Source organism: Phodopus roborovskii, unplaced genomic scaffold (genome assembly GCF_943737965.1).
Source record: "Phodopus roborovskii unplaced genomic scaffold, PHOROB, whole genome shotgun sequence".
In the NCBI taxonomy this organism is placed as follows: Eukaryota; Metazoa; Chordata; class Mammalia; order Rodentia; family Cricetidae; genus Phodopus; species Phodopus roborovskii.
This window is the reverse complement of record NW_026126517.1, coordinates 41,635,877-41,650,984: the sequence shown is the minus strand read 5'-3', so window position 1 is coordinate 41,650,984 and position 15,108 is coordinate 41,635,877. Positions and strand designations below refer to the sequence as shown.

The 15,108-nt window shown below is 38.6% G+C and overlaps 1 protein-coding gene across 2 annotated transcripts in view; it reads right to left on the bottom strand.

Moving 5' to 3' along the window:
• Clpx (caseinolytic mitochondrial matrix peptidase chaperone subunit X) overlaps positions 1-15,108 on the bottom strand; it is a 33,945-nt gene that overhangs the window by 12,274 nt on the left and 6,563 nt on the right. The window contains exons 2-6 of one of the 2 annotated variants that reach the window (XM_051197777.1): positions 12,870-13,030; positions 10,921-11,038; positions 6,446-6,600; positions 4,546-4,705; positions 2,950-2,991 (exon numbers count right to left, since the gene is read on the bottom strand). In XM_051197777.1, the coding sequence (XP_051053734.1) occupies positions 2,950-2,991; positions 4,546-4,705; positions 6,446-6,600; positions 10,921-11,038; positions 12,870-13,030 (636 nt within the window). The remainder of the gene's footprint in view (positions 1-2,949; positions 2,992-4,545; positions 4,706-6,445; positions 6,601-10,920; positions 11,039-12,869; positions 13,031-15,108) is intronic. The other variant, XM_051197778.1, reaches the window with a different exon arrangement.

The window sequence follows — 15,108 nt, the reverse complement described above, 5'->3', positions numbered from 1 at the left end:
ATATAAAACAGCATAGTGTCTACCTATAAGATAAGGATTATTTATTTATAGGAGCACTTTCTCTTATTACTGCTATTTTCTAATAGTTTCATTACTCATGCAAAGACTAGGAACATTGCTCCGTGGCAGGGCACTTGTTTAGTTAGTGCATGAGGCTCTAGATTCATTCTTCAGTACCACCAAGAGAAAAAAAGTTATTCATACAGTATAAATTCAAAATACGCTTTGTATTTGGCACTCTATTTAACAATGTTACAGCTGGGCAGCAGTGGTCCACACCTTTAATCCAGGAAGGAGACAAAAGTAGGCAGACCTCTGAGTTTGAGGCCAGTCTGGTCTGATCTACAGAATGAGTTCTAGGACAGCCAGGGCTACAAAGAAGAACCTTGTCAGGTGGAAGGAGGACCCAGGAGGGAGGGAGGGAGGGAAGGTAGGAGGAAGGGAGAACTGACAGACGAATAGAAGGCAAGCTGACACAAAGAAACAAAGGGAAAAGGAAAAGAAACAAAGAAACTGTTTTTGCTCCAATAATGGAGAAAAACCAATTGCATCTAAGAACTAAATCAGATTTCTAATTAAGAATACTTTTTAAGCCTGGTGGTTGAGGTGCATTCCTTTAATTCCAGTACTTGACAGGCAGAGGCAGGAGGATTTCTGTGAATTTGATAAAGATTGAGTTCCAGAACAGTCATGGCTTCATAGGGAAACCCTGGCACAAAAATTTCTTTTTAAATTATCTTATTATGATTACTATAAGCAAGGAGAAAAGGCTTGGGGTGGAGCACACAAGCTGGGAGATGTAGATGTGGATGTCAGGGGACAACTTTGTAGTTTCCTCCCACCTTGATGTGGGTTCTGAGGATTGAAGTCTGGCCGTCAGGCTTTACACATCAAATGCAAACTTTCTATTATATGACTTTGGTCTAATGCTCTAACTTCAGAACTTGAATTTCTACATAGGGCACAACTAAACTGTACATAATGATCAAATTATACTTAAATGTTTGAATTTTTGTTTAGGAGCCAATTGATACAATTACAAACTGCTTTAACAGGCTCCTAACTACTATTCCTTCTTAAAATGTAAATAATAGGTGTCTTGTTACCATAGTAGACACTTTACCAGTATCTTTAAATGTGCATAACATTAAATTGCTACATATCACAGGAGTATTTCAAATTATTAACTACAGACTTTCTTTTATTAATTTACACTACTTCCACTAGAGATCAGCCTAAATTTGTTAGTATTGATTCTGTTATATATTTAGATTTGAGAGTCTCTTTTTTATTTTTGATTAAATTTTTATTTAAATTAAAAACAATCTTACTTTACATATCAATCCCATTTCCCTCTCCCTTCTGTCCTCCTATGCCTCCACCATATCCCCATCCCACCCCCATCCACTCCTCAGGGAGTGGTGAGGCCTTCCATGGAGGATCAAAGTCTGTCACATATTTTGGGGCATGACCTAGGCCCTCCCTGTGTATCTAGGCTGAGTGTCTCTCTATAGAGAATGGCCTCCCAAAGTCCATTTATAACACTAGGGATAAATACTGACTGATTCCACTGCCAGCAGTTCCATAGACTGCCCAAGCCCCCCAACTGACACCCACATTCAGGGTGCCTGGTTCGGTTTTATGCAGGTTCCCCAGCTGTCAGTCTGGAGTCTCTATTATTTAAACTCAGGCCAGCCTGAGACTTGCAACATAGCTTGCATAGTCTTGAATTCACATCCTTTTGTCTCCTGAGTGCTGGGCTTATACATCTGGTTTAGACCTTACATTCTTATATAATCTAATTCTAGTACACTAATTGCAGTCATTTTCTTTCCATTTTTATGTGTATGGGTGTTTTGCCAGTCTGTATGTCTGAACACCACTTGCCTGTTTAGTGCCTATGGAGGACAAAAAGGTCATTGGATCCAGTCACTGAAACTGGATAGCAACCCTGCTCTTAGCCACTGAGCTATCTTTCCAACCCTACTAACTATCTTATTTTTATTATATCATTCATTATATATCAGTATTTCCACTTGGTCAAGGCATGGTGGCAAGTATCTGTAACTTCACTTTATAACTCAAGACCAGCCTTGGCTACACAACCAGATATCAAGTGCATACATGCACATACTTAGAAAATTTAAATTTAAGCCAGGCAGTGGTGGTGCACGTCTTTGATCCCAGCACTCGGGAGGCAGAGGCAGGCAGATAGATGTCTGTGACATCGAGACCAGCCCGGTCTACAAGAGCTAGTTCCAGGACAGCCTTCAAAACCAGAAAAACCCTGTTTTGAAACTCCCCCCCCAAAAAAAATTTAACTCGGGCAGTGGTGTCACATGTCTTTAATCCCAGTACTGGGGAGGCAGAGGCAGGCGGATCTCTGTGAGTTCAACACCAGGCAGGTCTACAAAACAGCTAAGGCTACACAGAGAAAACAAACCCTGTCTTCAAAAACAAAAGAAAAAACCTAGTGCAACCTGCTCTCATCTGTACTTACCTGCACATATACTAAATGTATATAAGTAAAAATAAATTTAAAATACCTAAATTATACAAATTATGAAAAGTTGTTCCAAATTTATATATCACATATAATAGACTCATTTAAATAATACACAAGAAAGATTTAAATACTCTTTCTTGGTAATATACAAGAAGAATATATCACTACTACTGGGATTCAAATCTCAGAAACCATAACCAATAGCTGGGTGTTGGTGGCACATGCCTTTAATCCCAGCCCTTGGGAGGCAAAGATCTCTGAGTTCAAGGACAGCCTAGTCTACAGAGCTAGTTTTGGGACAGCTAAGGCTGTTACACAAAGAGAACTCTGTCTTAAAAAACAGAAAGCAAAAAACAAAAAAGAAACAAAAACAAAAAAACAAACAAAAAACAAAAACAAAAAACCATAATGAGTACAGACAAGACCTGAGGGAGGTGACTTACTTGTAAATCTGTACTCATCCTCCCGTCTTCTTATTTCTAACTCTAAGAAAGGAGATAAAAAGGGCAACATGAAATATATATTTGTTTATTTTGGGGTAGTCAGGAATGAACTCTTCCAAACTCATTTAAAGGATGTAATCATTGTTCTCACCTTTTCACATTATGAGCAGTTTCTATGCAACACCCTTTCTATGTTAAGCAAAAACCAAGCTTAATGAGGGTTGCCCAAGTACTAATAGTCACATAAGGAAAATTTAAAAATTAACATCTATTTTAAGAGAATAATAATTTAAGTACGTTAAGAGTTGAAGTTCCTCATACTATGAATGTGAAGCCTTTTGCTCTTCCAGCACCTCATACAATTTAGATATTAATTTATTGACTAGAAAGAACCAGAAAACAGTTACTGTATGACTGGATCCTGCTCTTTGGACCTTATAAAAATAAAGGTCCCCCAGGGGGTAGTGGTACATGCCTTTATTCCCAGCACCCGAGAGGCAGTGAGAGTTGGAACTCTGTGGAATTCGAGGCCAGCCTGGTCTAGAGAGTCAGTTCCAGGACAGTCAGGGCTATTACACAGAGAAACCCTGTCTTAAAAAACCACCCCCCCCCCAAAAAAAAAGAAAAAAGAAAAATAAGGAAAAAGTAGGTCCTAAGCCCACTGTAAATATGACTTCTGCTTTCTAAAAATAAGGTCAACTCATGTTATCACATAACTACTTTGCAATAAGTTCAACAGGGTCTTCATTAAACCAGATATTATATATCTAAAAGCATTTAGCAGAAATTTCTCAAATTGATGACTAAAGGAACCTAAAATGCTGGATATAGACACATATCAGAAATCACGGCTCCACAGACAACAAAATAAAAAAAAAATCTAAATACTTAATTTTAATTTAACTTAAATTTATATAAAAAATGTAGTACTACTCTCTTTTCACAGTAAACTGAGATCACATAGTACAATGATGTTAGAATCTCAGGTCCTAAATAGGAATTACACTGAGAATAATTTATAAATTTGCACTTCACCTCACATTCTATTGCTGATGCTGTGTTAACTCTGTTAATCTCTGTCTTAGGCAATGAAATTCCTTTACCCAAGAGAGAAAAACTAGAGTTGTCCAGAGCACTGCAGTGATCTGTCCAAGGAAATCTCAATAATTCAACACTCGACTCTACTCCAGCAGCCTTCCAGTTTTGTTTGTTTGTTTGTGGTTTGTTTGTTTGTTTTTAGTGGTGCTATAGTGATCATGGCAGGAGCCTGTGGGTGCCAGACAGAGGAGTTCCACAGCTGACCTTCTCACAAATTTCCTAAAGAGTCCTCCAGAAACACATTTCACTTTGCACTCCCAAGTTTTAAGAAACAATACTTACTTACCTTAACTAAAAGTTAATGTACTCTGGCATTTCTTATTCTTATCTACTTAAAAAAAAATTTATGGTACTGGTAACCCACCAAAATGATTTCATCATCTACTAAGGGATAATTTAATATATTGCCCTACAGTAAAATGACTTTCAGATAAAAGAGTTACAAATAAAGATTAAACATGGTAACCTATATTTTGGTCAATTACCAAGAACACTGACCTCTAGGAGTTAATGATGTCTGCTTCTCAACCTCTGCTTGCTGTCTCAGATTAGCTGGAATATTATTATATATTCTCTTATAATGATTATACACGGCAACTGAAAGTACTTTCTTAGCAAACGACTGGCCAACAACATACTTGTCGAGGTAGTTATAAATCTGAAAAACGATTAGGTATGAACAGTTCACTATGAGCCATCATAAAAACAACACATTTACAAAAGTACACACTAAATAAATTTGCTTAGAGCCTCAAATTTGAAAAAAGAGTCCCATTAAAAATGAAGTGTCAGGAGCTGATGAGATGGCTCAGTGGTTAAGAGGGCTTGCTTGCTTCAGCAAAGGGGATGGGATAGAGGGCCCAGATGGTGGAGTGGGGAAGGAGGGAAGAGGGAACTGGGATTGACATGCAAAATAAGATTGTCACTCACTTAAATTAAGAAAACATAGAAAGAAAAAAGGGAAATATGTAAGGTCCAATAATGATATTAAATTATATATAAAAGAAAAGAGTGTCTGCTGCCATTGCAGAAGATTGGGTTTAGTTTCAGTTCCCACACCTCAGCACTGCCTGCAACCTCCTCCAGGGAATCTGACTGCCCCCCACCTCCTCAGCAGGTGCACTCATGAGCACAGACAAGCATCTGAACACATGCATACACATGCACACGCACCTACACATACATTTTTTAAAGTAATTTTCATTTACCTGGATAGCAACTTAAAACTTTTCTTGTTTCCTTTTTATAGGGAAGGGCAGTGCTGGGACTCAACCCCAGGGACTTGGATGTGGCCTTGTATGGTCTACCACTGAGCCACACAACTTAGTTTTGCTAAATAAAAATTAAAGTTCTGGTTCACACTCCTCTAACCAACTGTTTGGAACCAGACATCAATTTCTTGAGTTTTTAGTGAAGAAGGCACCTGGTACTACATGTCTGTAATCCTATTGTGTGGTAGGTGGCAGCAGCAGGATCTCAAATTCAAGGCCAGACTGAGTGACATAGTAATACCTTGTCTCTATCATGTATTTTCTAGAACTTTGGCTCAGATGCACAAAATCTACAAATTCTCAAGTACATAAAACTTTCATTATTTTTGTGTGACCATTACTTTAACTGTAATTTAAAGTTTTTTCAAATCTCACTCATTCCTAACAAATTACATCTCTGAATTATTAATTTGTCACAATACACATGGAGACAACACAGCAGAACACAATCAGGCAGAGCGTGAGAAGTAGTGTTAATTATGCAGACCAGAACAGAGAACACAGAGCCAATAAGCTTCTGAGTTCTCACAAAGTACACACCATACATTCAAAAAACTAGTGTATAATCTGTCATATTTCACAGGACCAAATGACACTGGTGTTCATACCATCAAAAGCATGGAGACACACACAGGGCAGCCCCTGAAGTTATCATCACACACACACACACACACACACACACACACACACACACACACACACACACGAGAATATGTATGTGCACTTACATTTACACACACACATTAAATTAAGAAACTCATAGAGCTAAGCACAGCAGCATATACATGTAATACAAGCACTTTAAGGTGAAGGCTATAGGATCAGAAAGAGCTCATCTTCAATGACACAGGGAGTTCAAGGTTAACCTGGGATACATGGGATATGGGTCTCAAAACAAAGCAAAAACAAACAAAAAGTAAAAACTTAGTAGGGCATTGGTGGCATATGCCTTAAATCCCAGCACTCGGGAGGCAGAGGCAGGTGAATCTCTGTGAGTTTGAGGCCAGCCTGGTCTACAGAACTAGTTCCAGGACAGACTACAAAGCCACAGAGAAATAAACAGAACGAACAAAGCAATGGAATGTCTTCAGGATAAAATGCCTCTAAGTGGGAGAACAGGCATCTACCTTTTTGGGGGGTGGAGGTGGCTTCTGCTGGAATGCCAATTTAACAGCCTCTGCTGCTGACTCTGGTTCTTTAATTATGCTTTTCTTTGAGTCCGCTTCTGACAGCACAACGAAAAAGTGATGACATTTTTCGCACTTGACAAAACGGGTGGAAGCTGAAAGAGGTCAAGAGAAAAAAACTTTAGGAATAATTTCAATAGAGTTCACCTTAAAAACTTGCTGTAGGGCTGTGGATGTGGCTTGGTGAAACAGTGCCTCAGCTAGGTGACTTTTTGTCTATTGGCTGCTTTGTGACTGCTTTGTGGCAGCATGTGGTTGTAATCTCAGCATGGAGGTTGAGAAGGACCAAAAAAGTTCAGGAAAGTAAGACCCTATACCCAAAAACAAAAAACAAAAACAAAAAAAAATCAACAAAACTGGGTAAGCAAAATAACTAACAGGCTCAGGTATGTGCTTCTAAGCCTGAATCCAACCACTGGAACCTACATGGTAGGAGAGAAACAACTGCCAAAAGATGTGCTCTGATCTCTGCATATGAACACATAAAAAACAAACAAAAAAGTATCAAAAACAACTTAATTATTTTATTCATTTCCACTAGTTTCTTTTCCTGATCTAATATTAAGAGAGTTGGTTGCTATTCAGCTGTCCATTACCTAAAGATAATTTTTAAAATTAGTTTGAGAATAGACTATTTGCTGAAATACTTGAATAAACTGTTACAAGAGTGTAAGGTTTCCTATATTTCTCATAAAAGTTTTCAATATTTAAGGTGAAGTTTTGTTTTGTTGTTTGTTTGTTTGTTTTTCAAGACAGGGTTTCTCTGTGTAGCTTTGGAGCCTGTCCTGGCACTTGCTCTGCAGACCAGGCTGGCCTACAGATGCAAGTAGATCTCTGAGTTTGACGTCAACCTGGTCTACAGAGTAAGCAGGGATATACAGAGAACCCCTGTCTTAAAAAAAGAAAAAAAAAAAAAAAAAACCTCAAAAAATAAGTCCTAGTATTCAGGTTTTTTGTTTTGGTTTGGTTTGGTTTGTTTTTTTGGTGGTGTGTGTCTGCATCTGGGCACATGTGTATATGCACCTTCATGCTTGAGCACACATGTGCATACACAGGCCATGCAGAGAGATTTGGGGTGGAGGTGCAGGCAGAAGAGGGTGTCCTCTGAAGCGGATGCTAGACCTAAATTTGGATCCCCTGGAAAGAGTAGCAAGCTTTCTAAACCTATGAGTTGTCTCTCCAGTCCTATGTTTTGAAAACACAAAGCCAATTAAGAATACATGCTGAGGCCGGGCATTGGTGCCACACACCTTTAGTCCCAGCACTCGGGAGGCAGAGGCAGGCAGACCTCTGTGAGTTCCAGGCCAGCCTGGTCTACAGAGGGAGTGCCAGGACTGTGCCAAAACAATACAGAGAAACCCTGTCTCCCAAAAAGAAAAAAAGAAATAATTCATGCTGGGGTAAAAGAGAAGAGGTAGGTTATCCCAAACTAAAGATGTATAGAAAACTCTTACAGAAACCCACTACTTTGTAAGCTTAGTTTTAAAATGTAATTTTGGGGCTCAGACAGGTGGTTAAGAATGCTTACTGCTGTTACACATGACCTGAATCCAGCCCCAGCACCTAAATGGCAGTTCACAGCAGTCTATACACCCATTTCCAGGGGATCTAACAATCTCTTCAGGTTTCCTGGTCTCCTGCACACAGGTGTTAACATATAAGCACATGCAGACACATATACACATACAAAATTTTTGTCTTGGGCCGGAAAGATGGCTCAGTAGATTAAGAGCACTGAGCTCTTCCAGAGGACCTGAGTTCAATACTCAGCAACCACAATGTGGCTCATACTATCTGTAATGAGATCTGGCATCCTCTTCTGGCCTTCAGGGATACATGCAGGCAGAACACTATTTTTTTTTTTTAAAGGGCGACTCATATATACTTTGTATTTAATGATCACCTGTAAATGTTTAAAGAAATATTAAGCCATCAAATCCACAAATTAACACAAATTCAAATACAGAATCGCCATTCCCCATTAAAGAGAAAACAGTGAGTGCAAGTTCACAGCTGTTCCTGATGGTAAACAGGGCAAGGATTAAAGGGCAGAAGTGTCTCATCCAGTTCAGGCTATGTGACAGGAAACTCTGGCTCAAAAACAGAAGACCAAAATATTTCTCTATGGAAATTAGGTCAAAGGGAAAGAGATTAAACATCTTGTCTGTGCTTGATATTGAAAGGCTGCTTAAATTTAACTTGAAGGCCAGGCAGTGGTAGCTCATGGCTTTAATCTCAGCACTTGGGAGGCAGAGGAAGGCGGTCTACAGGACAGTCAGGGCCACACAGAAACCCTGACTCAACAAAGCAAAACAAAAATTTAACTTGAATACTGGATTTTCAATACAAGTTTTCAGTGAAGCACGCTCAGTGTCCAAGTTCAACGACTCTGTTCAGTATCCAGTATTCAAGTTCAGTGACTCAATTTTACTCATTAAAATACTAGGCAGTGACATTAATTATAAGGTATAATTTTTTATCTCTTAGAAATACCCTTAAAGGGAGCCATAACATTCCTATAGGCTAAAGGCCTAGGCAGAGCAACAGGGGAAAAACGGGTCAGTAGATGACCCAGAGGGTAAAAAAAAAAAGTGCCAAGATTGATAACTTGTGTTTGGTCCCTGAGAAGCACATAAAGGTAGAAGGACAGAACTACCTCCACACTTTATTTCCATGTGTGTGACACCACACACACACACACACACACACTAAATAAATGCAATAAATTTTAAGGGGAGTGGGGAGAGAAAGTCAGTAGACTGCTGGTATTCCCTTTTTCTGTTTCTGGTGGGCCATAAAATGAATGGTTCTTTTTCATCACAAATTCCCACTGCCACAAGGATCTTGTCCAAGTACAATGATCTTGAGCTAAGTAACATGGGCTGGATGTTCTGAAACCATGAGCCAAAAAAACCCTTCCTCTTTTCAAGTTGTTCTGTTAGAGAAACAAGAAAAGAAGCCAAGATAGATGCTGAGCACATATAGTAGCTGAACAGAGGCTACATGGTCCACAAACCCTAAAATATTTACTGTCTGACCTTTTCCTGTATATGCTTGCAGACTGGTGCTATACTATGCTGAAAAGAAACAAACGGTGAAGCAAGCATCTGGACAGAGATCCATTACCTAGAATATAGTGCTTTTCAACAATAGAGACAACGTCATATAAAAATAAAGTCTTCAAATATTCATCTAGCCAAAGAACACCCACAAACTGCCAAACACATCGGAAAATATAGACATTATAAGTTATTGGCAAAATTTAAATTAAAGCCACACAATGAATCATAATGGTAGTATTCTTACAAAGCTGGGGACAGCAATTCCCAGACTCTAGAATTTTATTGTATTATGTCAAATTTGTCTAGAAAATATCATTCAGTTCCACCACTTTCACTTTATATTGTGAGCCAAATTAAATTTTATTCAGATTATTTACTAATTAAACCTATTAAGAATCTTTTTATATTCAAACTGTGCAATAAGAACTACTCTAAAATTATTATACTAGCAGCAAGGTATGGTGGCCCACACCTTTAATCCCAACATTCAGGAGGCAGAGTCAGGTGGATCTCTGAGTTTACGGCCAGCCTCAAACAGAGTGAATTAGTTCCAGGACAATCAGAGCTATGTAGAGACTATCTTTTTTAAAAAAAAAAGTCTTCCCAAATCTATAAAAATATGCCAGGTATAGTACTCTTCCATATGGTACTGAATTTATACTATGATAAATATGAAAATGCAACTAAAGTATTGATATTAGAGTTAAAATGTACAGTAAGGCATGACTGTAATCCTATACTTGGGAAGATGAGATCATAGAGTTCAAGAGGCTACGAAGCAAAATGGTCTCAAAACATGGGTTAAGAAGGGAAGAGACAGGGAAAGAAAAATGAAAGAAGGGGAAGGAAGAGGGGAGAAGAATAAAGGAAAGAAGCCTCTGACAATGATGCATAGGAAGCCTAAAGTGATGCAGGGTAATTTCCCCTACAGCATTTAGGCAATGAGTCATTTGATATAATGCCCTCTGCTCTTATAGTTCAGGGCACTATCAGAAGTAGGACCACTGATGAGCAAGCTTTCCTAATATTGAGGGATTATCTCTTCTGGTACATCAGTCCCCAGAGAATTAGTATAAATATAGTATAAAGTTTTGGTTTTCCTAAAACCAAACAAATACACACATGAAAACTGGCAAAATCAAAATTTAAAATGAACATTTTGAAGCAAATTAAACAAGCAAATATTTTATCTCCTACAGTTTAAAGTCCTACCTATTCTAGGTATTTTTAATGTTTTAGAACATTCAGAGAATCACTAAAGTTCAATGCAAAAATAATTCTGGTTGGTTTCTAATTTCTATACATTCAACCAATTACATAAAAAGGATGGGGAAAGAAAACTCAAATACTTACACACAAAAGTCTCTACATGTGTACACAAGTCGCCACATTTAGGACAGCGAAGTTGGTTTCCTCCTTTCCCAGAATTCCCAGAGCCTGATTTCTTACTGCTTCCTTCATTCACTGATTTCTAATGTTCACAAAAGAGATAGTCAATCATTGCTTTCAGATGCCACTTTCATTAATTTGTATTAATCTCATAGTTTCCAGGCTGAAATTAGTAGTTTTGTATCTACTGCCCCTAGTGTCCAAAGATCTACCATATAAAAATCAAATCAGTTCTAGTTAAGCACATGTAGTTACCTGAAAATCATTTTTAAAAAATATAATCTATATTAGCATCAATATTAAATAGCTGAAATTACATGGAAAGAAATGTCACTCTATATAAAGTAATTCTCTTGGATGAAATTAATCAAGAATTATTATTACAGGAAGAAACTTTTTACATTCTTTTTTTGGCTCTGTAGCCAGGGTTGGCCTCAAATATAATGACAATTCCTTGCCTTAACCTTCTGAGCACTGAAATTATAAGAATCAACCACCAGCCTGGCCTACCCTGATAAATTCTATTCCATCTCATTTAAAATAGTCATCATTTTCCCTACTCCCAAGTCAACACTAAGATTAAACCTTAACTATTACAACTTTTGAAAATCTCATTTAAAATGGGAAAATTTTACCTACTACAGAGTTATTGCCAGGATTATGTATGGAAATGAAAAATGCCTAGGGCTGTGTGTGTGTGTGTGTGTGTGTGTGTGTATATATATATGAAATCAGGTATAGTTAAATTCACACACTGAACAATAGTAACATGAGCTCAGTAAATCATCTACTTGCTAGTTACATTACAACTGAACAGCAAATACTGAAGATTTTTAGATAGAGGACAAACTGAGGACTATTTTTTTAATCTTTATTTTAAATTTTTATATGTAGGGCGTTTTGCCTGCATATGTCTACACAACATGTGTGCAGTGCCTGTGGAGGCCAGAAGAGGACATCAGATCCCCTGGGTTAGAAGGTTGTGAGCTGCCATGTAGGAAGCTCAACCCTCTGGGAAAGCAGCCACCCCTTAACCACTTATCCACCACTGAGCCATCTATCCATAAAGTGAAGTTTTAAATGGTTTTTTTTAACCTTTATTTTTATTTTATGTAAATGGATGTTCTGACTACATGTATGTCTGTAACCATTAGAACACCCAGGACTAGGACTGGGGTCACAGACAGTTGTGAGCTGCTATGGAGGTGCTGGGAACTGAATCCAGGTCCTCTGGAAAAGCAGCCAGAGCTCTTAACTACTGAGCCATCTCTCCAGCCCCATCAAGTGAGGTTTATACCAGCATAAGTTGAGTTGTGTATGAAAGCAGAAAATGACTAGTCCTCACTCAATCTTACTATGGTAATTTAATGACACTTTACTGCTTTCGGATGTTAAAACTTATTTTCGGATGTTAAATGCTTATTAAGTACAATGATTATGCAAGTATTTATTGTATAGTATAAATTAAGCACTGAATAAGCTGAACATGGGTGGGCATCCAGGAAACTTAAGTGGGATCAAGGCTTGCCTGGGTTACACAGCAAGTTGCAGGACAGCCTAAGTCACACAGACACTGGCTTAAAAAACCACAACAAATAATATACAAAATAATATTAAATCAAAATTTGTGGAATTATATTTCAGATCTTTTTATGTAATTCATGTTTCCTACAGAACACTTTTTTTTTCTTTTCTTCTCTGTATTGCTTTGGATCCTATCCTGACACTGTAGACCAGGATGGCCTCGAACTCACAGAAATCCAACTACCTCTGCCTCTTAAGTGCTAGGACTAAAGGCATGGGCCACCAACGCTCGGCTTACAGAACACATTTAAGCTAACATGTAACACTATTATTATATTTAGCTCTTTGAAGGTGGGAACTGTATAGATGCCAATAAAGACAAAAATAACCTTAGTTCCATCGCCAGAGCCATCTTTGTTTGCCCCATCTTTTGAAGCAAAGTATGCTGGTGTTTCGGAAAAGTTTCTAAGAGGAGTTCTGCACAAAATCTGAGTGTCCAAGGTCCCCAGTCTTCTTAAAATTGGCACATGAATGCGTCCACAAGAAATACCTGGAGGAAGAAAGAAATCTATTAGTTTTCATACCAAATACTAGTATGTCTTAATAAATATCCAGTAGAGACTGGAGAGAAGAGTGCTGGCTTCTAGCCTGGCATTGGTGGCTCACACCATTAGTCCCAGCACTTGGGAGGCTGAGGCAGGCAGAAGCTCTGTGAGTTCAAGGCCATCCTGGTCTACAGAACTAGTTTCAGCAAAGGCTCCAAGGCAATACAGAATGCTGGCTTCTTTTCCAGAGGACCTGGGTTTGAATCCTAGCACCCACAGGGAGGCTTACAACCACCTGTAACTACAGTTCAAGGAGATCCAATGACCTCTGGCTTCTGTTGACAACAGGCACAAACATAGCACACATAAATGCAAGCAAAACACACACAAATAAAAATAAATGTTAAACAAAGTTCTGGTAAATAAAAGCTGAACAAAACAGGGTTGAAAAATGCTAGCTGCCACAGCAAAGCTACATATGAAGGGAGAAAATAACCCTATCAGAGGCAAAGGCCTTTCAGAAGCAAGCCATGCCTCTGAATGATTCCAGCAAAATTCAATGTTTTCAGATCAATCCTTTAAAAGTAGGTAAGATCAGACAGGTTGTGTTAGTGCACGCTTTTTACCCCCAGCACTCGGTAAACAGACATAGGCAGATCTGTGAGTTCCAGGTCTACAGAGTTAGTTCCAAGACCGGCAGGACTGTTACACAGAGAAACCAGGTCTCCAAAAACAAAAAGTGAGCAACTATTATGTAGATCATAATAACCCATGGCTTTTTAAAATGACAGGCATTTGATACTTGCTTTACCTGTAGGTGTTTAGAAAGGGGTTTTACATGAGTTTTCTGTGTACAACTTCTACCCTTGAGAATAAGCATATCATAGCAACTCTTGCCTCTTTAGATACCAAGGGCCAGTATCAAGTATCACTTGTAGGGCCCTGCATGGACCCTCGAGGCACCTTGAGCAAGCCTGAAGCTGTTAGGTGGAACTCCTTGCCCCAAGGCTGTTGGTACTCTTCCAGTTTTGATAACACACACCTCATGACAACACACACCTCATAGGAGCTAAGTCTAAATTCCTGTAAATTTCCACTGTGCTGTAAGTCAGTATTTAAGCCCATTCCAGCCCCTTAATAAACGGCATTCGGCCTTCCAACATTGCGACTGAACGAATGACCCGCTGTCTTATCTCTTTATTTCAATCTCTAGGCCTTCGCTCAATTTGTGGAACAGATCGTAGCACAGGCACTACAACTTCTTTCAAAAGTTACATTCTTTTCCACTTCCATGAGGTTCTCAGTAGAAAAATCTGAGACAATGATCAGAATGGTGGGTATTAGGGTTCAAGGAATGGATAATTTTGGTTGGACGGAGTTTCAGTTTTACAAAATGAGTTATCAGCATGAATGGTGGTAATGGCTGAACACTGTAAATGTACAGCTAGCAAGATGGCTCAGCAAGTATTGGTACTTGATGTGCAAGCTTGAAGAATGAAGTTTGATTCCTGGAATGCCCATAAAGAGGAAAGAGGACAAAGATGTCCTTTGGCCTCCACAGATCACACATCACAGATACACATAAATAACAATAATTTTAAAACATTTAATATAGCCGGGAGTTGGTGGCACACGCCTTTAGTCCCAGCACTTGGGAGGCAGAGGCAGGTGAATCTCTTTGAGTTCGAGGCCAGCCTGGTGTACAGAGCTAGTTCCAAGACAGGCTCCAAAGCAATACAGAGAAACCCTGTTTTGGGAAAAATAAAAATAATAATAATAAATAAATAAATAAATAAAAATAAAAAACAAGGCTAGAATGGTAGTGCAGGTTTGTAATCCTAATACTAATAGTGCAAGTAATCCTAATAGTGCAAGAAGATTAGTTCAAGGTCATTCTCAGCTCTGTATTGAGTTTTAAGCCAATATGGACTAAAAAGTCTAAATTCCTATTTCTTTTTTTCTCTCTGGGTAGCCCTAACTGAACTAGAAGCCAATATGGACTAAAGATTCTAAATTCCTATTTCTTTTTTTTTCTCTCTGGGTAGCCCTAACTGAACTAGAATTCACACTGTAGACCAGGCTG